The sequence below is a fragment of the Diuraphis noxia genome, unplaced genomic scaffold (assembly GCF_037042655.1).
Source record: "Diuraphis noxia isolate RWA-SAM2 unplaced genomic scaffold, SU_Dnox_SAM2 contig0003, whole genome shotgun sequence".
Classification (NCBI taxonomy): domain Eukaryota; kingdom Metazoa; phylum Arthropoda; class Insecta; order Hemiptera; family Aphididae; genus Diuraphis; species Diuraphis noxia.
In genome coordinates, this window is record NW_028301713.1 from 33,129,852 (window position 1) to 33,155,114 (window position 25,263).

Genomic DNA, 25,263 nt, shown 5'->3' on the forward strand with positions numbered 1-25,263 from the left:
AATGTTCGACGGCATATAATATAATATTTCATAGTTATAGTAGTTATAAGATTTTATAAATCGCGTTTTTTGTAGGCAGCTATAAGTACAATCGAGCTTGTGAAATGTTCAACTATACTACAAAATATATGATATTGCTAAGTTTCAATATTCAATAAACCTATCATAAATACAACGCGTCGATCAGCAGTAGTATCATCGTGTAAAGCCATGCATTTTTTTTTCGCTCTTATAGTTTGCATTTGTTAACCATATAGCATAACGAACAGTCAAGCGAAAAAAAATCGGAATCGATAACCGCCGCCATGGCGTAATATTACGAAGAATATCTTGGAACCTAGAAAAGATAATTGGTATACACATTAGCCGTTATGTCTGTATATTAGTATGATTCAATAAGTGGTTTTATGATTTTATTTTTTGTCTAACTACATTTCAAAGTCTCGACGGTCAATTCCTCTCGGGTATTCACTTTAAAATAATTTTAAAAAGGTTGTATTATGTATCTGTCTAGGGGCGTAATTAAGGGTCGATGAGAAGGATAGACTCCCCCCAAAACTTTTATTTTACTGCTAACATTTTATATTTAATGGTGTAGGTTTGGTATGATCCCTCCCCCCAAACAAAATTCCTAATTACGCCACTATGTCCGTCAAAGAAAAAATCATTCGATTGCACGAAACATAATGTTATTATAATGAATTAAGAGGACACTCACAAATTTTTCTTGTGAAAAACGTTTTGCTTAAAAAATAACCACTTTTGGGCGGGCATACGCAGTCATATATAATAGTCAAACAACTAAATATTTTATACACAAAAAACAATACAATATATTATCAGTCATATACCATTTTTTTGCTTTTTGTTATAGTTGGTGTAACAAAAAAGTTATTTAAGTTTGAAAAACCCACGAATAATACCGGATTTAAAATAATAATAATAACTTTTACGCCGCCCCCCCACCCAGGCATGGCAGAAATCTACGGGTGCGCATTCGAAATTTTGTCAAAACATACACGAGTACCAAAACCAACAGTTCCCTCCCCGACAGTTCCACAGGCTAATGGTCCTTGTTTTCAAAGCCTCAACCCCCAATAAAAAAAGAAATAACTTCTAGATTCTCAGTGGAGCGATTATGTGTATTTTTATTTTGTCTAGAGAAACTATTTATAGTCAAAAAATGTTCCAATCATCGACTTCGAGTAAGGTTTCTGGTAGAAAATTGAATGTTGTTTATACTTTTAACAATCATAAATATAAATTTACCGAAAGAACAGTAATATTTACACCAAAGTACCAAACTAGTTTTTAAACAAAATTGATGTTCATTGTGAGCATGTATTTGTACCAATCCCAAAAATCGTATACTAATAAAGGCATTAATTTTCACCAAATATTCAAATATCTAGCATGATAAAGTTTTAACAACGTTTTGTTTTCATATTTTTATAATAGATATTATACAATATATTATTATTATTATTTTTTACTTTTTAAATTTTTATTTGACTCATGCGTAATATCTCTGAACAGTTTTTGCTTAAGAGTAAAAAAGCTTGACAAATTGTATTAAAGCTCTTCAGAAATTTCCCTAAACAAGTACATTGTCACAATTTTTTTTTATAAGCGTTTGAATTTCAAATTCCTTCAAAACAGCAAATTATTTTATAGACCTATTATAGGCTGTGGCCATAACCGCTCAGAGCCATTATTATCAATGTATACAAAAATAATTTATCATTTAAACTTAACCAAATATCAATTACCTACTCAATTATACAAGGTTCCTACACTCAATATCGAGGAATTGTCAAAATACAGTCATTAGTCATTACCAAAGTTGAAATGTTTAAACTTCTCTAAGGTTAGAAAAGGGTAATGTTCGAATTGCACTCGATTTAAAACCAATTCTATATAAACATTTAATGTTGCACTCAATCCAATATCTATCGCTCTGTATTATTCCGTAGAAATTATTAATATATTATTAACATAAATTGTATTAAAAACCTCATATGTTTTTCGGGAGATTTAGAATAATATTTTGATGACGTTGTATTTTGACGTAACATTAAGTTTTAATTTAAGAATAAACGTAAATACATAACACTACGTTATTATTTTGAATTGAATCTAATTTAGTATTTTAAATCTAAAGCTGTTTGATTTTTAAAAAATTACTATTTTTTTAATCATACCTATTCTTGTGCAATGATTAAAAGTTATAGCAAAAACATTAACATTTAGATATTAAAAATATGTGAGTATTAAAAGTGATCGCAATTCACGGATTTCATTATAAATGTTTTTCGACTAATCGTTTTAATCGTACAAAAACGATTGAGAGAATTTCTCACCACACGACCAATGAACTTCATATAAAATAATAGACTACGCGACCCACGACGGGTTAAAATCGGCAGTGTCAAAGCCCATTAAAAGCTGTTGGTGGCGTTCTCTTAATAAAAGAAATCATTTTGGAGCCGTTAGCACAGGGTGTTTATGGGTTTCTGTGCAGACTTCGCGAATGATCTCAATGTCATAGTGGGTGCGAAATCGAAAACCCTAAATGCTTTAACCCAACCCCGCCCGGCAAAATTGATATTCCTGTGGCAAACGAGTAGAGCAATAACAACAGCAAAAAGCTGTTCAGTAATTCACAGGGCTTTCGTGTTAAATAATCGTGGATAAGCATTGCAACACGCCTATTATTGGTACGGAGGTGGATTAACGTGCGCGTTTCAAAACCAATGTAATGTTTTGCGAATGCGCCACGATAATTAATAGTATACTTACGATACTTTCAATAACCCGCAAATCCTTAATTCGTATATTATAAAGGCGAAAATAGGTTTTCGCGATTCCTGCGCTGCTTTCTCCCACTAACATGATAATGATATTATTAATTCGGTATCACCGACGAATATAGTTCCTAGGTACGGAAATCTCAGCGAAACCCTGCGTATACGTCGTCATATTATTATTTTATAAATAAATTTCTACATTTTTCCCCGTCCGATATCCCGTGACAGATAAAATCGCATGCCGCGTTAAAGTGTTAACGTGGTATTAGACTCAGTTCACGTGTTATCGATTTTCTCGATCCCGTCCTCGCCGCCGCCTTTATAAAGGTTTGCGTAAACATAATAAGCATCATCGGACGAGCATGCTGCACAACAACAATGTTCTCGCGACGATCCCTGCTCGTTTAACCGTAAACAGAACAAATCGTATAGGTAGGTAAAATAATTCGCTCTGATATGATATACTTCGATAAGTACTATATATAGGCAGTACCCTGGGTGTACTCGATAGGTACCGGCGGTGTGTTGTTATATCATAATAATATATATGGACATTGGACGCATTATAACGCGCACACGGTCGACTTGACTACAATACTGTTGAACAAATCAACAAAATATGTGCAACGAGGATACGATCGCAATTGAACACTAAAAGTGTTGCCTGGGACTCTGAGCCATGAATAATACAAATTAACCATGTTTTAATAAATTTACATTTTTTTAATACAACATGTAAGAACAATTAACAATTGTAGTTAAATCTTTATTTATATGTTTAAACCTACCTATTGTGAATAAAAAACGTCTGCTTGGTTCTAGCGTTTAAATTGTAAGAATATCTGAACAGGTCATGATTTCTGTTGAGCAACCAGTTTTGATTAAAATTGTATAAATGATATAAATAGCTGTGATAATATTCGAATTGATATGATACTATTCGAAGAATAGTAGCTATTTATGATTACTTTAATTTTTATAATAGCGTTTTCCACCTGCTTAATTAATTTGCCCACATTGGCTACACTTAACAACCAGCTAACCCAACAACTGACACTAAGCCCCACGACAACTGTGATGCTTATACACTGAAAGACGATTATAATATGATGTGAGATATATTATAATGTTGTCACTTATCAATAAAATATAATTGGTGACACCACAACGTCCAAAATCCATCAACGTTATCGTTTATCATCACTCTTGGACACTTGTAGATAAAAATATGTACACAGCACCATCGCAATATTATTATGGAATTTCTACTGCGTTGATGGTTCTAAATTGCACTTTGGATGGAAAACTATTTAAATTTAAATTTTGAGAATTAGAAGAGTGGAATCTTATGTTTCGTAGCTATTTTTGAATATCATAATTATTCTTGTGTTATCATTTTGAAGAGGGGTATACAGGGTGATTCATGAGGCGTAAAACACTCATTTTTTATAAAAACTATTTACTTTTTTCAAATTTTTTTTTTTCAAAATCTTAGATCTATGCTGTTCTAAAACTATATAAATGTTTAATATTTTTCACCCTTATATTTATTAGGTAAACCACAATCAACTTTTGATTTTTGAATGGCAACCTATATTAACAAATACAAATATCATAAATTAATAAGGCTATTTTTTTAATGAATTTTCCCGTTTAAATTTTCATTTTACGTTAATCCGTTGACGAGATATAGTCTCCCAACGTTGGATGGTTTTGGGGTGGTGTTTGTGTATAAATAACTATAAATGTGTTATACCATGTCAGTACCACGGCCACAGGAATTGGGATTTTTGTACTCTATATAGCGTATAAAACATAATACAATTTCCAAATAAATTCAGTAAGTACGATAGTTAAGCCTAAGTTGTATCCCAAAATAGGTAAACATATTTACACAGGACAAACACCATCCCAACTTTGGGAGACTATATCTCGTCAACGGATTAATGAAAAATGAAAATTTAAATGTGAAAATTTATTTTAAAAATAGCCTTATTAATTTATGATGTTTTTAATATATGCTGTCATTTAAAAATCAAAAGTTGATAGTGGTTAACCTAATAAATATAATGGTGAAAAATATTAAAAATTTATATAGTTTTAGAACAGCATGTATCTAAAATTTTGAAAAAAAAAATTGAAAAAAGTAAATAGTTTTTATAAATAATGAGTGTTTTACGCCTCATGAATCACCCTGTTGATGTGACACTGCATATGATAATATTAATATGTTATTATATTAATAACGTTATTATATTAGTAACGTCATATTTATCTGTTTCAGGCCAAGCTCAGTTCGTATCTTTCGCGGACCAAACGGAGACGTCCGTCTAGACACGGCGGCTGCGTCTGCTGAATTAGACGGCAATAAAACTATCACTATATATAATATATTCTATACATTTTAAATTTATATTATTATTATTATTGTTATTAATTGATTATATTTTTATTCACAATCCGTCGACGCGCACGTCCTTTTTTATGTATATTATTATATTATAGTCTCTGCGAGATCGATAAAAATGAGAAAAAAAAAATACATAAAAAACACACTACAAGTCAATTAGAAGAAGAAGAAAAAACCATATTTTACGCCGTGTAAGTTTTTTCCTCACACACTCGCTCTCTATGTAAGCCCTCTCCGCATATTGCATCCTAAAATAGTACCTATACAAATGCCGCCACCCGTCGTCATATAATATTATATAATATAGTTAGGTATACTCACTTTCGGTAACGTTTCTCGCATTACACGTTTGAACGGTTACTTTATTAATTTTTTTCTCTCATTTAACGCTTTGGTGATATTCGTACGACTACGGAGCACACACGTTCCGCGAATTTTCTTGAAACCGAATTATTGCATTTGGCGCGGTCCCGTCCTCGTCACCTCCATCATATACGGCAAATCCACAACGAATTTCGACGGAGATCGTGGCCAAAAATCATCAAATGTATACAAAAAAGAAAAAATCATTTACGCTCCGTTTCCCGAGCCTCTTTATTTCAAAACAATGTTTCTTTTAATTAACGCATATTATATTAGATGCCTACGTGAAAAAAATTACCCTATAAATACATCGTTTTGATATGATATACAATACAGAACTGCTATAGAAGTGCCGATATGTGTGTTTATCTCTTTAAAGTAAGCTATAAATACGTAAATACACGTAATATGTATAAGGAAACTTCAACATTAATTCGAAAAGACATTAGATACATTTTTTTATTATTATTTTATCATTTTAGCATACAATCAACAGTAGTAAAACCGCAATACACACTATAACCTAAGCTTTATATTACATAATAATGTGTAAAATACTTTGATGTCATCTGCAATTAGTAGGTATAATAATATACACAGTTTATAGGTTTATCACTCGAGATAAGTGACTATTATAACGCAACACTTATAATATCACCGTCAGAACTTATTATTTTCATAGGATATTTGTTTTGTAAAATTCCAAAAAAAAAAAAAAATACATACCGATTTTATAAATCATAAAAATTTGTATCTAGTATCTCTATCTAATGTAAAACAAAATATAATATTGCAATACAGGATACTCCAAAGAAAAACGAATGCAAACACTGCAAAATATTACGTATCTTATAATATATACTCTGTTCCGACCAAAACTCCGACGTACCGCCATAGGGAATAGACCGGTTTAGATAGCAGGGTGACGTAGTGGGAATGTCCAAAATTTGAGTGTTCTCTCTCGCTGGACAGAGTTTAAGTCCTACCTACATGTCCATATGGTTGCTGTTTGTAACACCTACCGAAACGACCGTGACAAGATTTTCTCGTCGCCGGTTCGTCTCGCAACGTGTCCGAAACGTTTAAATTTCATGCTTGGCGATTATTCCAAATTCTAGATTAACGCGACCCGACGGACGGCGGCCTATACTCTCGAACAGTCGAACGCGATCTATCGACTTGTCGGCCGCGATTTCGCGCCGGGGCAGAACCGGTGGAAAAATCTGCGCGACCCCCGAGCCCTACTTCAACCGAACTCTCAACTATAATAATAATAATAATAATATAATACGACACGCGCGCGTTCAGTTAACAAAATATACAACATTATAATATATCATTATTATTGTTATTATTACTATACCTGTGTGGGAATATTATTGTATCACAGTTATTGTTATTATCGAGGGGAGTGGGTTCCGCTCGCGTGGGCGTCCGTGTGTCTGCTATCCACGTCACGTCTCGCGAAAAAAAGGCTCCGCCGACGACACTCGCCGTCTTTGCGCTGTGCTGCAGAAATTGCGGGACCTCGTGCGATTTCGTGTCTTGCCGACCCGGTCAGCGGCCGATTTCAAATAAAAAATATAATTATTTATCGTTGAGTTCTTTCAGTTCTTTATACTTTGTTTCAGCCATCACGGCGCGTCCATCATACGTCGTCGGCCATAATAAAAATAATATAAACATGAAACGGCTTTGGGCACGTCGACGAAAATAATGTTATGATGACGGTGACGGAGACTCGCACGACGAGCGTTTCGAAAAATACAAAAAAAACTTATCCTCAAACGACTCCCCTCCCCGGGAGGCGAACGGATAATGACATAAAAACACCTGTGCGGTACGACGATGTGCCTACCTGCGTGCGCGCCCACCAAAAGTGCCAGTTTTCGTCGATCGAGGATTGAGCGTCTCGAAAAGGTCGTGATGACGATAAAGATGATATTATTAATATTAACGTCGCGTAGCGGCGTAGCAGACCGCTTCCTGCCTTATTCGCTTCCGGTATTGACGAGTTATTACTCGCGCCACCATAACTATAATATTATTATAATCACGTCCGCCCAAACTTTATGCGATGATATTATCGTAATATAATTATAAAACGTAGGTACCTATACCTATCGGAGTATCATGTATAATATTATTATAGCCGATGATAAAATATCTTACGCCACCTGACCAACAACAGCAGGCTGTTATCGTCGCGATAACGACACATCGAACGATGAAATATATTACAATAATCATACTCATACACAATAATTTTCGTAAACAGAATTCAATAGACGGATATAATAATATTAAGCCATTCGTATTGTTATTAATAATAATAATAATACCTACACTGTGGTCGACGACCGTTTTCCTCAGTCATAATAATATAATTTTCCGAATCGTCCGAAACTCCACGCCATCATCACCCTCGATCGTCTCTGCGCATCTCGCCCATCACCGGTCCACCCCACCAACCATCGTCGAGTAGGCCAACCATAATAAATAAAGTAGGTACCTTTAATACGATTCGTACGTGGCAGGCGGTAGTCGGTGAACGTGCATGAGTATTTCGATCTGGCGAAGAACATTATAAGAAACGAGATAATTGTAGTTCAAAACTATAGAAAAAAAAATATTACGGCCATGTTATTATGACTGTTGTGGACTAAATTTAATAAACTTTCAATATTTTTCGTCGTACATAACGTTATTATTATTATATAATAGATTATATTTACCGTTTTAAATTATATGAAACGCAAAACCCGACGACCTGCGACTGTTGCAGTCTCCGTCTTACAATAACGAAGCACAACGCCATGGCAAACTAATTTACGTTCAGAATAATTATCCATTTGAACGCTGAAAGTTTTTATGTTATTGTAAAACGACTAATCACAATGATATTGTATTATAATCTAACCCCACGTAGAGGTCTTTTTTTTATACTTTAATGTCTTAGGCGCATGTTGCAGAGTCCTTTAAAATTGTAAAGTTTTTGGTTGTTATTTAATAAATACTCATAACTTGGATTGAAATTTAAAAAAAAAAACGCAAAGCGGGGCTATCATAATATTATATTTAGAGTCAAATTGATCATTCTGAACGTGAGACTTGCATAATACGTTGTGCATTTCTAAGACAGAACTAAAGCGTACCATCTATATTCTATATTATAGGTATTACCAATTACCATGACATTCCCTTGGAGAGAAACGAATCAGGAAAAATATGTATACAAGAAAATTTGTATGCCCACACAATTTGAAATTTTTAACATTATACTATTTGTTTGCACTTTACGAAAAGTTAGTTGCAGTATAACTACGTTATAGAGCACTGCGATGAAAACAATGTACATCGATTTCTAATAATTATTTCAAAATTATTTTATTCTAGTGTTACATAATAAAGTGTTAATATATAGGTACTCGTCGGTACATATTATTATTATTATCATTACTATCATAATATATGTATATTATGTACTATTTTTTGAAAACCTTAGACTATTCTATTTTTAAATTTTATTATTATATTATATAAATGTTAACGAGTTCGTAATATTTATAGCGGGTTACTATTATTATTATAATTATTATCATCTATATGTATTTAAGTATATTAAATAATATATTTAAAGTAATCGCCTTATTCGAAATTTTAGATTTAAGCCTTGATTGCGATTCTGTTCGTCGTGAACTTATAAACACCAATACCACTGTTGTTACTATTTTATCGAGCTATTACTGTGATTTAATTTTGTTCTATAACCTCTGTCCGCCTTAACTATAACATCTTCTAAAAAGTGACTTATGAATGTAAATACATATTATTTACATAATTTATATCAATTTTTTTTCTAAAGCACTTCCCGTTTGTATATAAATATATTAAATTATATAAGAAATAAAATCGTTCGAACTTTGAGTTACAAAAATACTGGGAATGATATTATTATAATGCATAATAATATAAATCTCATTATTTTTGAAAACGTATAAACTTGAACAGTTATATGTAATACATAAAATATTTAATCAAAAAAATAGACTACCTTTACCTTACGTATATACATTATTATTATTATTATTATCATCATCATTATTATTAGATACTGTTGTTACTCGGTAGCTTACGAGGTACCATTTTTATTTATTTTTACACATTATACTAAATGTTTGTAATGTTATTTTTATTGTTATTATTCGACAATCAAAACGAATACTATTTAGAATTATTAGTATAATAGCGGTAGTGATTTTTGTTTAGTTTTACGAAAGTTTATTATATATTATATTATAATACTGTTCTTTTAAAAAAAAAAAAATTATATTCACTTTGATAAAATACCTACGTCTATTATTAGTTATAACTATACAAAATTATGATTCACATGATAATAATATATAATATATATAATATATTAAATATATTATATAGATTTATATGGTATTTGTACCAATGCATAACAACAATGTGAACGGTAAATCTTAGACAGTTTAAAATGACCGTTTATTGTTATATAAAACTACGATTTAATAATGATATTTATATTTTACTCGGATTAACATTGTTTTAAAAATTACCTAGATACCTATATGCAATATACTATATTTTATACATGCCTAATTAATAATTATAAGATATATTATATAGTCGTCTGTATACCTAATACCTATAAGGCTATAAGCCTATAACCTACTGACAATTTGACAAAAACTGCCCTTTAATTTCGTTAATTATATTATTATTCGTAACCTATAGGTACACACTACACGCACCGGTTAATAAATAAATACCACTTTTAATAGGAATGGACAATGGTGCCAAGTGCTGAAATCTAATAAAAAAATAATAAATAGATAATGATATTGATAGTATAAATTAGGACGACCTTTTTTGCTTACATAATTATTATCCAGGCGAATTTCACAATTGAAATGTATCATCAGTAGTGTTTCCAATTTTTTTCATAAAATGGGTTAATGGTACAACAGTAGTTATTCCATTTTCCGGACAATGATACTGGACATTGTTTTCATTATAATAAAAAAGTGTTATTCAACTATTCAAGTCCTAATTGACTGATAAATGTCAGTCGAACATACTTCAGTTTTTGATTAATCAACAGGCTTGCTATGTTTTAACCAAAGCAATTCCTAACTATTAAGACTATAATACTACTTTCAGTAGTATTTTCCATTTTTGTTTTTTTTTTAGCTAGGAATCGTAGTATCATAATAGAGAAAGCCACAATAGTGTTATTACTTCTGCCAACATCAGGGGCCAAGGACGCTAGAATATCATAGTCAATAATACCCCTAAGAATATAAGAAGAATCTAAATTTGTACACAATTCCTATTAAATCTAAAAATTATTTTATTATTTAATTTGGTCGTTGATTTTGCTGTATAATTAGTGTACTGATAATTTAGTGTACATATTTTAACCAAATTCAATTGAAATCAAAACAATGGTACCTAAGCCATACTTGATGAGAGATGACAGTCTGTACCTATTGAATACTGAATTGAAATCATACTTTATCTTCAGTCTCAGAGTCTCAGACACTTTTAAACTAAATTTAATTAATTAATTAAGCCAATCTTATAATATAATATAATATTATAATTATAAAAATTAATAATAAGTAAAATATACATTTAATATTTATAAGCCAACTATAAACACTAAGTTGTTTGACTTGGACATTGATTAATTCCTACATGTTTAAAATAAACTACAACAGTTACCACAATATAATATACAAAACCAAAATCAAATAACTTAACTATGATTCCCTATATCACATGTTCAATTAAAAACGAATTATTTAGTCATGATTAATACCTGATGGTTAGTAACTAGTTTATTAGTGTAGTTAAGCTCATAATCGCAACTAGGGTTAATTTTTTGGGGGGCTATAATTGTATAAGTCACACTAACCCGCGTTTAACTCGTGTATATTTTTTCTATGACGAATAAAATTAATTAATTTGTAAGTCATGGCTTTATTTGGGGGGCGGGGGGGAGCTAAGCCCTAACCTAACCTAACTAAGCCCCCCTAACCTCTACCTAATTGCGCCTATGGGTAGTGAAGTATGAATAAAACAGTTTTACTTCATTTGCTAAGTATTGGTCTTCTTATTAAACTTGGCGAATGTCAAAAGGTGAGTCAAAAATGTAATTTCAAACAAAAACATTTGTTTACAAAATGGGCATACAATTTTTATAAATTCTGTCCGTGGTGTCCGTGATGTCTCATTCTTATCGATAGTATAAAAATTGCTCTTTCGTAAGAGCAACTGTAAAAAATAAAACATCCTTTTAAATACCAGCAAATAGTTTTAAGTCTGAATTACTGGAATCATGCGGTAATAGTTCGATATATCATTGCTTTGAAAAATTCTTACAAAATAACCATAGTCTCTACAGCTATAAAAATGACATCCCTGAAAGGGTAGGTTGTCTACTATCCTGTGAATAAGTTTTTGGGGATAACTTTTGAATTGTTTAGCGATGAGGAGACGATTACCGCGGAAAGTCCGAAATGCTGACATCATGTGGTAACAGTATGCCAAATTATAAAACTATAAAACTATAAACTTAAGTAAGTATGGTTTTGTAAGTATACAAGAATTACATCAAAAAAATTTGTTTTTCCATTAATTTGAAAATGTAATCATCATACAACATTGTTATGATACCTAATAAATTCCTTAAATACTCTTCAGTGGTTTGAAATTTAAATACTAGTCTTATCACACCATATTACTTAACACCCAATAGGTAATAAATTACTATAATAGTTAGGTATTGCATTTTTACAGATTGTGATTAGGTAACACATTAGGGATGACTTTGTTAATAGCTAAACCATTTGAAACTCAACAATCTTAAACTAAAAAATGTTCAATCGAAAAAATTATGTTTTTCCTATAAAAGATGACATTTCACTTTTGTGTTTAAATTTAACTTATTAAATAAGTATAAAATATAGAATAAATATTGTACAAAAGAAAATAAGTAAATCTTAAAATAACTTTGGTGTTAGTGGATAAGTTCAGTCTTGTTTCGATGTACCTACACAATTGAGATATTTAGAATAATGATTAAATTATTGACTTAGATTAATCAAAGTCTATAGTCAAAAATTATAAAAAAAAAATTTTTAACATATCTGGTCATTTGGTTTATCGGTTGATTTAGGGTGCTCTTCTGAATTAGTAATCTCATTATCATCCACTTCTACCACAATAGAATTTTCAAATTCTGCATAGTTTACTCCACTAGAAAAAAAAAACAATAACAATAATAATAATAATTTTGCACTATATTAAAATGTACTGTTTTTTTTTAAGATGGTGAAATACTAATGCTCTGAAATGTGTTTCAAGCCTTAGAAATATTATTAATCAGAAAGTTGTACATGTCTACATTGAAAGCATACAGAACTAATCTAAGGAACAAAACAAGTACTGATGAATATATTATAAAGCATATAAATGAGCGCATGTGGTTTTATAATTGTTTTCAATAAAAATTGAATGATAATAAACAAAAATATAATGTTTAAACACGAATCACGATACAACAACAATAGTATTTATGATTATTTTTAAATAACATAAACTCAGTTAATTAAGGTAAATTAATAAAACAAACTTTACATATAATACTACATAAACATACTAATAATTACAATAATAATAATAATAATAAATTATAATTTCAATACTAAAATTACGTGCAACCTGTGAGATCATATATTTTTGAATTCTTCGGACTGAAAATATTAAAGAAGAAGAAAATTCATTAAGTGTACATTTATTTTGATAATTTTTATATCACCAGAACCATTTGCGCAAGACAGGGGTTACATTTTCCAAATCTTATTTGATTTTTTCTCAAAAAGCAGACGGTTGCTACAGTACAGTAAACATGCAATAAGCTACAACATGCACAATGCAAAATATCAAGCGTGGAACATACCTGTAGAATACATAATGTTGTAAGAAAAACAGTATGTCAAAAATCACTGACAGCAAACCCAAACCAAATTTGGTCGGATCCCCAAACACTGAAGCCCAATCATCTACAATAAAACAAAATTGATAAATTCACAAAAAACAAAATATTTACTGTACAAAAGTATAGTTACTGTAGTTATATGCGTTGATAATCATTTGTAATATACTAAGTAGTCCTCCTGTGAAATCTAAGAATATGTTGCCAATACTCCAACCAATTGTACTCTTACGCTTGTAATTCATAACCGCCTAGAAATAATTTATTTCTATTGTAATACACAAAACGTAGAAAATAAGCATGGTATATTATACAACACTACTTCAATATACATAGATATTTGTAAGATCAATAACAAATTTAAGTGTTAATTATTATATCTAATTTTAGATTTCTAACATTTACACACATTTACAGGGGTTCTAAGGGTGCTTAGCACCCTGAATTTTAATACTAGCACCCAAATCTCATTATTATCTTAAATTATAACTAAAAATCATGAATAAGTGCCTCTTCCATGGGTAAGATAGTCTATTGAACATAACAATTATTCACAAGGAATAAGATATGGAAAGGTAGTGCTTAATAGATGTCCAGTACTTCAGTGTGATCAGGGCCGGCTTAATGTGATAGAAAAATTGAAAATAGGCAGCCGCCTAGGGCAGTACTAGTGTGGGGGTGGCAAATTTCAAATGAACCAAAGTGATTTAATTATTATAATATATATAATATAATATAGTATGCTGAATTGTATGTTCATTGTTCAAAATATACCAAACAATGGTTCATAGATAAAAATGAATGTCCTTATTTTATTCAACCCTCTCCTCTACAAAAAATTAACTATTGCATAGGGCAGCGTAAATTAGATTTGCCTAGGGCGGTAAAAAACCTACGGCCAGCACTGAGTGTGATTACTACAAATTACTATATTATATTTACAATGGAACTTCCATACTATAATGAACTTCTAAATTAAAATGTTAAACTAAATACTTTCAGAGTAAAATTGTTTTTTTATTTTTATTTTATTAAATTCTCTATAATAAATTTTTTTTCTCTTATTTTTAATATAAAAGTTTTATTAAAATATTATAAAACATATTAATTTGATTTGCATACATTATTATAATTTATAATTAGGGCTAGTTTGATATAGTGAAACACTAGTCATATTCATATATCCTGAAAAATTAATTTGAAATATAATGAAATATAAACATATACAAATCTCTATCAAGATGTGTTAAGAAAAAAACTATAATTTTAATTATTTTTAACCATTTATAAAATTTATAAAACAAGAATAAAAAATATGAGTAAAAAGTTTTTAATAAATAGGATTTGTAAAAATATCAAAAAGTAGGTAATAAAGGTTGAAAAATTGGCTAAAAAATGCATAAAAAGGACCTAAAATTCAAAATAAAAAAAAGATACTAGATTGAGATTGTTTCTGCTTAATTTAAACTTAGTGTTAAAAAATTTATGTTTTACAATAATCTAAAAAGAATAAATTTTCCTACAAATTCACAGCCTTAAATAAAATTGATTTAAATTTTCAATATATTTTATTTACAGAGATACCTATCAAATGTAATGGATATAGGAGAAGTATCAGTATTTAAGGAGAATATTAAGCCCATTACAGCTTTGCTTCTCTAAAATTTTTTGGTACTTAAGCCCCCTTAATATTTTTGAATGATTTGCGTCTATGATGTCTTATTACAACGATCTACTAATAACTTTAAGTTGGAGATGTTAATAAAAGTAATAATTGATTACAAAATAACTGCTTTAAACATTCTTAAAAGATGAATATCACATACTTGTGGAATATATTTGATGAGTGTTATGGACAACTTGATATATGAGCAGTAATAAAGAAAGTCCAGCCATACTATCTTTTGTAAATATACAAGAACTAAAAGGATTGCTATTAGTAGTCCATAGAAAGACATGATTGATTTGGCTGTCCGAGAAACTTGTTGTTCGCCTTTCTGCAAAATATATATATATTCAATTAAAACTCATTACTACTTAACAGAATTTCTTTACATAACATACATGTTTTATAATTTGATGCAATAATATGTATTATTACATAAGCAATTTTAACAAACAAATTTAACTAAAGATTACCTCATAGAAATAACATTGGGCCACAGTTATTAAAGTAGCAAATACAGCATGAATAGAAAAGAATATGTCATTTAATTGAACTGGATTTAGTCCACGAGGATTTCTGGCAGAGTATTCTTCCTATTCAATCATAAAGTACAGATAGGTAAATAAAAGGTGATCAAAAGTCATTGATGACTAATTATATTACTTCAATTTCAGGTATCCATAGACCAACATTAAACATTGAATATAAAATAAATCCAACCAAGTTCAATGCAATGAAGTCAAAATTTAAGCCCACAACACTAAAAATAATAATACAAATTATTAACAAATAAATCAGATTTTAATTCAAACTGATTATGTAGTATCATACTACAAAATTATCAGTAACACAATATATAAAAATAAAAAAAACCAAAAATGCAAAAATAAAATTTGATGAACAGTGAAACAAATTTAAAGAATTAAATTTGTTACCTATGTAACTTGAAATTAAGTAATTTAAAATTAAACAACATATTATATAAAATTACTAATTTTATATATGTTGTTTTTCTTCAAAATAAAATATAAAATTAATAAATACATCCTGTAGATATCTTGGTTAATACTGAACAAGATTTACAAAAATTAAAAAACATGAATAAATCCAACAACCTATACCTAATAATATTAAATGATACGAAACAAGTTATTGAAATAACTAAATTATAATAATACAACTTAAATACTTGAAATTAGAACATTTAAATATTTACTTAAGCTTGTTGAAATTTATTATAGGTCGTCAATATTTATAACGCTTATAAATTATACATAAGCTGTCAACGGATGTTTACCATGTAGAATATTTCAATTGAATACATAAATACTTAATCAAATATGTAGTAATTATCATCAAAATATGAATAATCAAATATTTCTTAACATAAAATAAAATAATTTTAAGTTTAAAAAATTTTAAATCAAACATATTTTGTAGTTTATAGTACAATTACATGTTATAAATATTATAATAAAATTAAAATAAGGCTTCTGAGGCGGGTGTCAGTAATAATATCTATCTCTGAAGCCACACTACATGATGTATTATATAAGATGTCAATAAAATATTTGAATCACTTACTACAAAAAAGGCTAGTCCATCATTAACAATATTTTTATTTTCTTGGTACACATATACCAACATGAGGACATAATTTAGCATATAAATTATTCATACTCAATTAATCTAATACAAATAAGAAGCAAATTAATTATAGTGTAGCGCAAAAACAACATAATATTATGTACAGTTATAAATTTATAAAATATAACCAATAAAAATTTCAAATACGATCGTGTCTATCAAAATTGATCAACAAACAATGAACTGTTGGTAAAAATTATAGTAATTTTATTTTGTACAAATGAAAATGTACTATGTACATACTTTACTATAAAAAGTAGTTTTCTATAAACATATTCTATAATAATGAACGCCAATAATATTTCTAGTTAAAAAATTATTAAAAATTGAAGTCAAATATAATATAACATACAATCTTCAAAATGTTATGTTTATTAATTTATAGCAAGATATTTATTCTTATATGTAGATTGTTTATATGCTGCATAATACATAGTATTGATACAGGTTATATTTTTTGGAAAAACACCTTAGTATGAATTACCTTTTACGTTTCCAGTTTTCATACATCTGAGGATAAAATGATATTGACCATGCGACAAAATAAACCCATCCAACAACAACACTGATTAAAGCCAATTCATTAGAATGTTGAAGAGTAACTCTCACAAAAGCATCACTGGATCTGTAATAACACAATTTATATAAAATATAACTATGCAAAAAATATTTAAACATTAAAATTGTAATTTTATAAGACCCACGAAACATACAACTTCACATTAAATAATAAATTGTTTAAAACTAATACATCAATTTTATTCATCATTTAAAATATCAGAAGTCATAAAAAATGCATTAAAAATAAATACAGTAATACGTAATTGTTTTATGTAAGACATATTAATAGATTTCAAAAAAAAAAAATATTTATATGATTTAAAATTTCTAATTTTGAATTAAAATGCTATCGTGAAAATACATTGAATAAAAAACTATAAATACCTACGTTAAATTAAAATAACTTTTTTTTACAAACTTCACCTAGTAAGTTATTAAATGCAAGGTAATAATACAATTACTGAAGGTAATCTGCAACATCCTTATGTCAATTTATTTCAAATTCGATATACGTACACATTCAGTATTAAATAAGTACACTAACAATTGAATAAATCATTTAAACTTAAACTTTATACAGGAACATTTTTAAGAGTGAAATGTTTCATTTATAAATATATATATATCAATGGTCTAATAATTTAATTTCTCATTCTTAAACTATAAGTTCACCTAATAATATGATCTAGCTATTTTTCATATTATATTCATACTTAAAACGAAAACAATTTAAAATATAATAAGTTTAATATTAGGTTTAATTACTTTATGGAAGAAGGATAAACATCAACTTTTAATAAGTCGTGGCCAGCATCATGACCAAACAACTCAACTGGCCATACATTTGGACCTGAGGAATTGATGACTTCTATTGTGGTAATATTTGTCGTCAATAATTCTTTATGATTAATGCTGAGGATTAATGTGGTATTTTCTGGTACATTGTCCCTGGTATAAAGATATTCAGGTCAAATAAACTGAGGATTTAATTGTAAAATATTGTAGGTATGTACTCGTACATAATAAAACCAAAAATTGATATATATTCAAGGTACTTACGTTAAGGTCAATGTAAGCGTTGTCGAATCATTCACCAACAATACCAAATCTTGAGTGTTGAACGAAAATTTTGCAGATGCCCAGGATACACCTGTCAAAGTAATCAATTAATGTTAACTTGGAGCACAATGTACGATTTTCGCACGTCGACATGGTTCTTACTGTAGGCGATCAGGACGAACGTGACTCGAATAATGTTCTTCATGGCGAATTTCTCAGGTCGGACGGCCATCGGTTGTGGACTGAGGTGGCTGTGGAAATATAAAATTTTGAATAACAATAAAAACGAACGCGCACACACACTGACGCAATTACAGTCCAAACAACATGTGCATCATATTAATTATGAATTGTAATAACTGTTTGTATTTACATAGGTAGCACATGTGTACGCGAGTACAATTATTTGTGTGACGAAAAAACCCGAGACCGCGATCAATCCAACGACTAGGCACGATGATTATCGGTAGTCACTCATTTCGTTTAGGTACCCGACAACAACAGTCGTGGTCGCACGTGCAATCCGAAGACCAAAAGCACCGCAGAATTCTCGATTCGCACACATCACAACGTCGTAATATTTTATTATTTTTATAAGAACCGTCGGTCGATAACTGCGAGACCAGCAGGCACTAGGCAGCAACCGTCCGTTATACGTTTCGAAAGGCCGCCCGAGGTCGAACATTTATTATCAAATATACCCTAAAGAGTTGTCCGATTTGCTGGCACCCACAGAGTATCATTACTCTATGCTCGCACCGAAAAGGCTGCCGTATAGGTACATCATATTACAATCATTAGTGTTGTTGTTTATTTTAAATGACCCGCCGAACAGACGACTAACAAGGACGTTTCAGTGTCTACATAGGTATCGAAATATATGAATCAAAAATCAATTATAATATTGAATCGATGGCGATCGAGTCGGTGTCAAAAATAATCAATACCCACGATTGTATGTACAGTTTTCAGCCGGACGTTATTTCGTTATCATTGCAAATCGCAAAATACAACACTTGTCGCCACACGACTCGCACGTAACGCTTCGAAGTTCGATCGAGACTATCATAATCGCTAAAATATTATTACATCACATCAAATTATAGCTATCGATCTGTCCAACACTGAAAAGCAGACGTGCCGTAAATAATAGTTATCATCGGAACGGGTATTAAAATATTCAATAAAAAATGTTTAGTTTATTATTTTATTATTATGCAGTGTCACAGTGAGAATCGGGAAACAATAAGCTAAATAAGCAGCTATAATATTACAATAGACTAGTACAGTTTTTGAAGTTTTGATTTTGAACGCTCGCGCGCTCGAGATAAGACGGATCGGCGATCGCGACTCGTGAGGTGATAACGGTACAGCAGCTGTTGTAGTGTTATTATTATTTTGATAAAACAAAAAACCTTCTCGGCGGCAAATTATCGATTCTACCATAGGGTAATATTACTCTATAGTCTATGATTCTATCGAAGGTTGTATAGGTTAGCGCGTCGCATAATATGATATTACTATTATATTAGTAATATTACATTATTATTTAATATTTATTACATAATGATATTATTTTGATTATAACGAATTAGGATGTCTACGCACTCTAACTCTTCTCTAACTCTGATGCTGACCCACACGGTCACCCGCGACATAATAGGTATAGGTAGTTGTCAAATTTGCTTTCAGCTACAGATTGGCTCACCAATCAAATTGTGTGCCTTAGCTCTATTGTTTTAATATTAGAGTAGGTAATAATTTTCTAATTTTTTTTTCTTTTATTTTTTTAGTGTGAATTGATCTATTATAATAGTGTTTATAGCACGAACTACTACATGTAGTAGTTCGTGGTTGTGTATTGATCTTATAATGATGTAATATGTTTTTTCTTTTTCTGTCTTCTGTGTATGTATAGGTACTAGCCACTAGGTAGCGTGCATCATGAACGTACACTAGGTATATCGTATATAACTATATTATAAAATAATATGCTCCAATATTTGACATCGATCGAGGGATTTCTGGTAAGAAATTGAATCTACTTGGAACATTTTTGAAGTCAAAATGTCCAGTGCTTTTCAAAATATTCAAAAAAAAAATGAGAATTTTTACATAAACCGAGTTTTCGAAAAAAATCGATTTATTTTAAGATTCTGAGCGGAGCTAAAATTAATGAAAAAAAAAATAAATAAAAAAATTTTTATTATATTTAATTCAAAAACGAATAGATTGATAGCTTGATAATTTTATCGTAAGCTTACAAATTACAATAGCATTTTTCTATAAATTTTATATTTTAACTCTTTTTGGCCTATTTATAACCAAGTGAAATTCGCGATTTTTTATCAGTTATTTTCAGTAACTGACAATTACTACTCTAAAGTGTCCCATACACGAAAGGATTTTGTCGTTAAACATCTATACTCCACACACAAATCGATTTGTTTATCAACTTGCTATATGCGACGCGCGACGAACCGTAGTCACCACAGTTTCCTACGGAGTGCGAAGTTCTGTGTTGTGTTTTCGACGTTAATTTATTTTGGCAATATCACTTTTTACGTTCCATAGCGCTGGATGATTTTTATATTCTTCGATGAATTTGGCAACAAATTTTTTATCGAATTCCATACCAAATGTACAAAATTTGCAACTTCAATTTAAAATTTTAATAAATGAACCGAATCAAGTCACAGTCACTATATGGCAGGTTATAATTTTGTAAACGCGGTTGATATCGACAACACCATACACGATACACGCACCAGCAGGTTTGTCGACATGTCGGCGGTTGTCGTGTTGACGCTCCGTGAGTGTCAACCGGCAGACACGACGACACGACGTCCAACCAGCCCATACACCTAGTCTGTCACCCAATCAGTCTGTGCGACCGCGTTTGACGATAAATCGTTCCATGTATCGGACGCTTAAGCGCAATAATGATGATACTATCAAAAAGTTATATATTACTAACAATGCATATTATGTATAATCATTTGTCAAAAATTTAAGTTGGAAAAGGTTATAGTACTGCGTATGCAAGTATCAGTCCTCTATCAAGTGACCCGGCTTCTCCGTTTGACATTTCTCGGATCACAATTTCTAATGCCATGTTAAAAAGTATGGGTAACATGGCAACCCTTGTTGTAGTCCACTTTTGATTTCAAATTTAAAAAATTTAAAATTTAGTACAACACGTAAAACTCGCACAATATCTACTTCCTAGATAGGTACTGCAGTTATACTACGGAACAGTCTTAACTCGGTTCGACCTAATAATATACTGAGTGTATTCTAAATCCAATTCCAAACTATAGTTGTTTATTTAAGTCGATAAGACCACAAAATAAATTTTAAAAAAACACTTAAAATCGAATTTCCAAGTTCAATGATCTATGTAAATTTCACTTATTTCACAGTTTACACGCTAACGATAAACACTAACAATTTGAAATTTTATTTTAATTACAGGATATTCAATACAATGCATAAGAACATAAGGAATATCTTGCATGAATATATATATAGGTACGTAAAATTCTTCATAAAATTTAGATACATGATACCTAAGTGTATAATATAATATTATTATATCCTCAGTGGTTGGTCGAACGGAATAATCCAATTAATTTGTTTGAACTCTGTGTACGATTAATAGGTACAACGTGCTTATAGTGAAATGAGATTCCGTTAGATACAACTATTGTACGTCAGACCTATTGAAAACGAAGAACAATAAACTTAATAATAATTATTGTAATAATTGAAACATATTGCATATAAAAAACCGTTCAAGTGCTAGCAGTATCTACTGTTATATTACCTATATATATATATATATATATATATATATATGTATTAAGACGCAATATGATAATAATGTGATATTATATATTATTGTACTTTCGTTTGGTCAATTTACGAAAAAAAAAAAATATTTAATTGTAATAATTTCTAATTATTATATAGAATAATATTATATATACCGATGTCAACATAAAAACGAAAGCGTAAAACAGCTCCAGCGTATAATACGAGAATATAATATTGTAAATTATATACAAATTATTTAAATATAATTGTTCCACACGATGAAAAAACGATGTTTATTTTAATAAGTATGCACATTTCGGCAATTGAAAAGGAAAAGTGTACACAAAAAGGATAAAAAATTAAAATATTAGTCTCAAAACAAAATGCGTCACACCAATTGCTTACTATAGCCTATATACGTTATAACGACGTCGAGAACCCGCTGGCCATCAGTATATTACAGCTACTATAGGTAGTAGGGTCACAGTATTTACCAATTAATTTTTTTAAGGATAGTTATTTTTTTTTTTTTTTTTGAAAAATTTCTGTTTGACACATTTTTCAAAACACTATCTTTTGAACATTAAAAAATCAAACACTAATATCAAGTCAGAATGTATTTTAAATCGTTAAAAAAAAATGTGTGATAACTAGAGCTAGGATTTTGGTGACTTTTGCATTTTTTTTGTGATATAACAATTTAGAATATGTAATTTTTGTGTTAAATGCATTTTATTGCATTTTTAAGGTCATTTTTCCGTAATATTTGTAATATTACGTTCATTTTGTGTATTTTAACTAATTTTTGTTTATTTTAAGCTTTTTTTATAAGTGTTGTAAAGGTAATCCCAATTAGTACCTATAGGCAATTACCTACTCCAGTCCATTGATATTGAAAAAGTAATATAAAAGTAAGTAAGATAAGATTACATATTTAACGAACCTAAAACTATATAGGTATACAATAGTAGCTTTAGTAGTGAATACGATTATTGATTTTTCAGAATAATTATATTATACCAGGAAGTGGTTAAATTCACAAGTCAAATTTATACCTATTTTATTCATAAATCATAATTATTAATTAATATTTTAAAAATAAATTGTTTTCACTCATCATCTAAGTATATTTTGTGGTCATTTTTTAAATTCATTTTTTTGAGTTTTTGGTCATTTTTGCATTTTTTTTAGTGTATTTTTATGTATTTTTAGGTCATTAAAATCCTAGCTCTAGTGATAACCTACCTCAATAATTCCGCATCGATTGCTACATCATCACGGGATGAAATTTCCTTGGTAATTCAATTTCAAATAATACAATTCATTTTTTGTTGTCAAATTCAGAACAACTCGATACAAATAAACTAAATCCACAAATCCACAAGTGAATAAAATGTAACAATTTTTAACATATTATTTAGTTTAAACTTTTTAAACACAAGTGACAACCAAACGCTCGTAATTAATTGTAACGTAACAAATCCCATTTCAATAAAAATGAAAAAATATCCGTTGAAGTTAACAATTATAGAACGTTAACTATATAGTATGTAAATGGCAAATAATAAACATGTTTACGGAAAAAAATGATTAACAGACTTAAAATTCACTTTTTTCGTCTTAAATTCCGTTGTACAATCAATCATTAGCCGAGGTAAAAAATTAGGTACCTATCTAGGTACCACGATGTAGTTTCAGAATTATCTACAACATTTTGACAACCGACCCGTGGGACAATAATAATTAGCCTCGGTCTCCACCACTGCAAAAACCGAAAACGGGCGAGGTGTAAGAAACAACGGAATAATAATAGTACGTAAGTCACTTACCGACAGTATTATTATTATTGATGGCAGACCAACTGCTCTGCTCCGCGGGTGAGTAGTGCGACTTGCGACAGTCGGCGGCAGACTGGCGCGAGATTGTCGTCTGTGCCCAATCGATGATCGTCTTCGGCGGTAAGTGCAATAAGGCTATATTGTGGTACCTATATATTATTATCAGCCTTTTGATCGCGCGGCGGTGGAGGGAAAGCAGACGATTCGGCGGTAGCCTCAGACGATTATGATAATAGCAATATGATATTAATGTTGTTGATAAATTGCATTATTCCCGAAGAACATTATTTTATCGTATGTATACAATGTTATATACGCGCGAGGAATGTTGGTGGCGGTCGCACATAATACCTATATAACATGTGAGATGACCTAACCGGACGGTCGGCTTGCGTCAGATTCGAGGAAGACGAAGGAGTCGAAGAAGAATGTAGGAATAAGATAAAAGATAATCAACATAAAACGATTGTAAATAATGTAATATTACTACGTTTTAATGATATAATATAATATATATATATATATTATGTATAATCTATATGACGACGTCCGTTTTTTTTTTTATCGGCATGAAATAAATACAATTCTATTATATTATTATAATGTGTGCATTACGATGACCGCGGCGTTTACAAATAAGAAGAATCGCGGACGAGGACGGGCACAATCGCATAATATAGCCACGCGACGGAGGTTTTCGAATAATGAACGAGCGCGCGACAGTCGCCGCGACCGTGTCCGTCGTTGTATTATTAATGTTAATATTATGAATTATGATAAAATAACAATATCTGGCCCGCGTGACCTCGGTAAGAACCTTTCCCGCGCGAAATTCTTTCACCTGTCGCGATCCACTACCCCCTCCCAACCAATGTGCTCCCTCCTATCCATTTATAATCGATTTTATTAGGGCACCTGAATTTTATTTCGCCGAAGAAAAATAAAGTTTAGCCGGTTTTTTCCGCCATTTTACTTACGTTTTCAACGAGAACCAGACAAAACTGCTCATCAATTTCACGCAATAATAAAAAATTACAGTTTAAGACATAGGATATAGCTTCCCTTAG

At 30.2% G+C, this 25,263-nt stretch overlaps 2 protein-coding genes across 10 annotated transcripts in view; one reads left to right on the top strand and one right to left on the bottom strand.

Annotated features, from left to right (window-relative positions):
- LOC107165960 (eye-specific diacylglycerol kinase-like) overlaps nucleotides 1-5,373 on the top strand; it is a 177,572-nt gene extending 172,199 nt beyond the window's left edge. For all 5 annotated transcript variants that reach the window (XR_016190687.1, XM_089221878.1, XM_089221879.1 and 2 more), the window contains one exon: nucleotides 5,092-5,373. Coding sequence is in view for 3 of the 5 variants with exons in the window: in XM_089221879.1 (XP_089078005.1) it covers nucleotides 5,092-5,141 (50 nt within the window). In the remaining 2 variants the exon portion in view is untranslated. The remainder of the gene's footprint in view (nucleotides 1-5,091) is intronic.
- A 5,815-nt stretch (nucleotides 5,374-11,188) lies between these two features.
- On the bottom strand, nucleotides 11,189-24,920 carry Ctns (lysosomal cystine transporter cystinosin). Of its 5 annotated transcripts, none has more exons than XM_089221882.1 (12): nucleotides 24,188-24,920; nucleotides 18,705-18,793; nucleotides 18,543-18,633; nucleotides 18,249-18,431; nucleotides 17,407-17,547; nucleotides 15,939-16,035; nucleotides 15,749-15,868; nucleotides 15,436-15,606; nucleotides 13,743-13,860; nucleotides 13,574-13,676; nucleotides 13,439-13,506; nucleotides 12,894-13,367 (listed from the first exon to the last, which is right to left on the bottom strand). In XM_089221882.1, the coding sequence occupies exons 2-11, from the start codon at nucleotides 18,772-18,774 to the stop codon at nucleotides 13,458-13,460; spliced, it is 1,143 nt and encodes a 380-aa protein (XP_089078008.1). In that variant the 5' UTR covers nucleotides 18,775-18,793; nucleotides 24,188-24,920; the 3' UTR covers nucleotides 12,894-13,367; nucleotides 13,439-13,457. The 5 variants fall into 5 exon arrangements, with proteins under 5 accessions (XP_015370523.1, XP_015370530.1, XP_089078008.1 ...); XM_015515051.2 differs by having other exon boundaries at nucleotides 13,433-13,506; XM_015515037.2 differs by lacking the exons at nucleotides 12,894-13,367; nucleotides 13,439-13,506 and adding an exon at nucleotides 11,189-12,870.
- Between the last annotated feature and the right edge of the window lie 343 nt (nucleotides 24,921-25,263).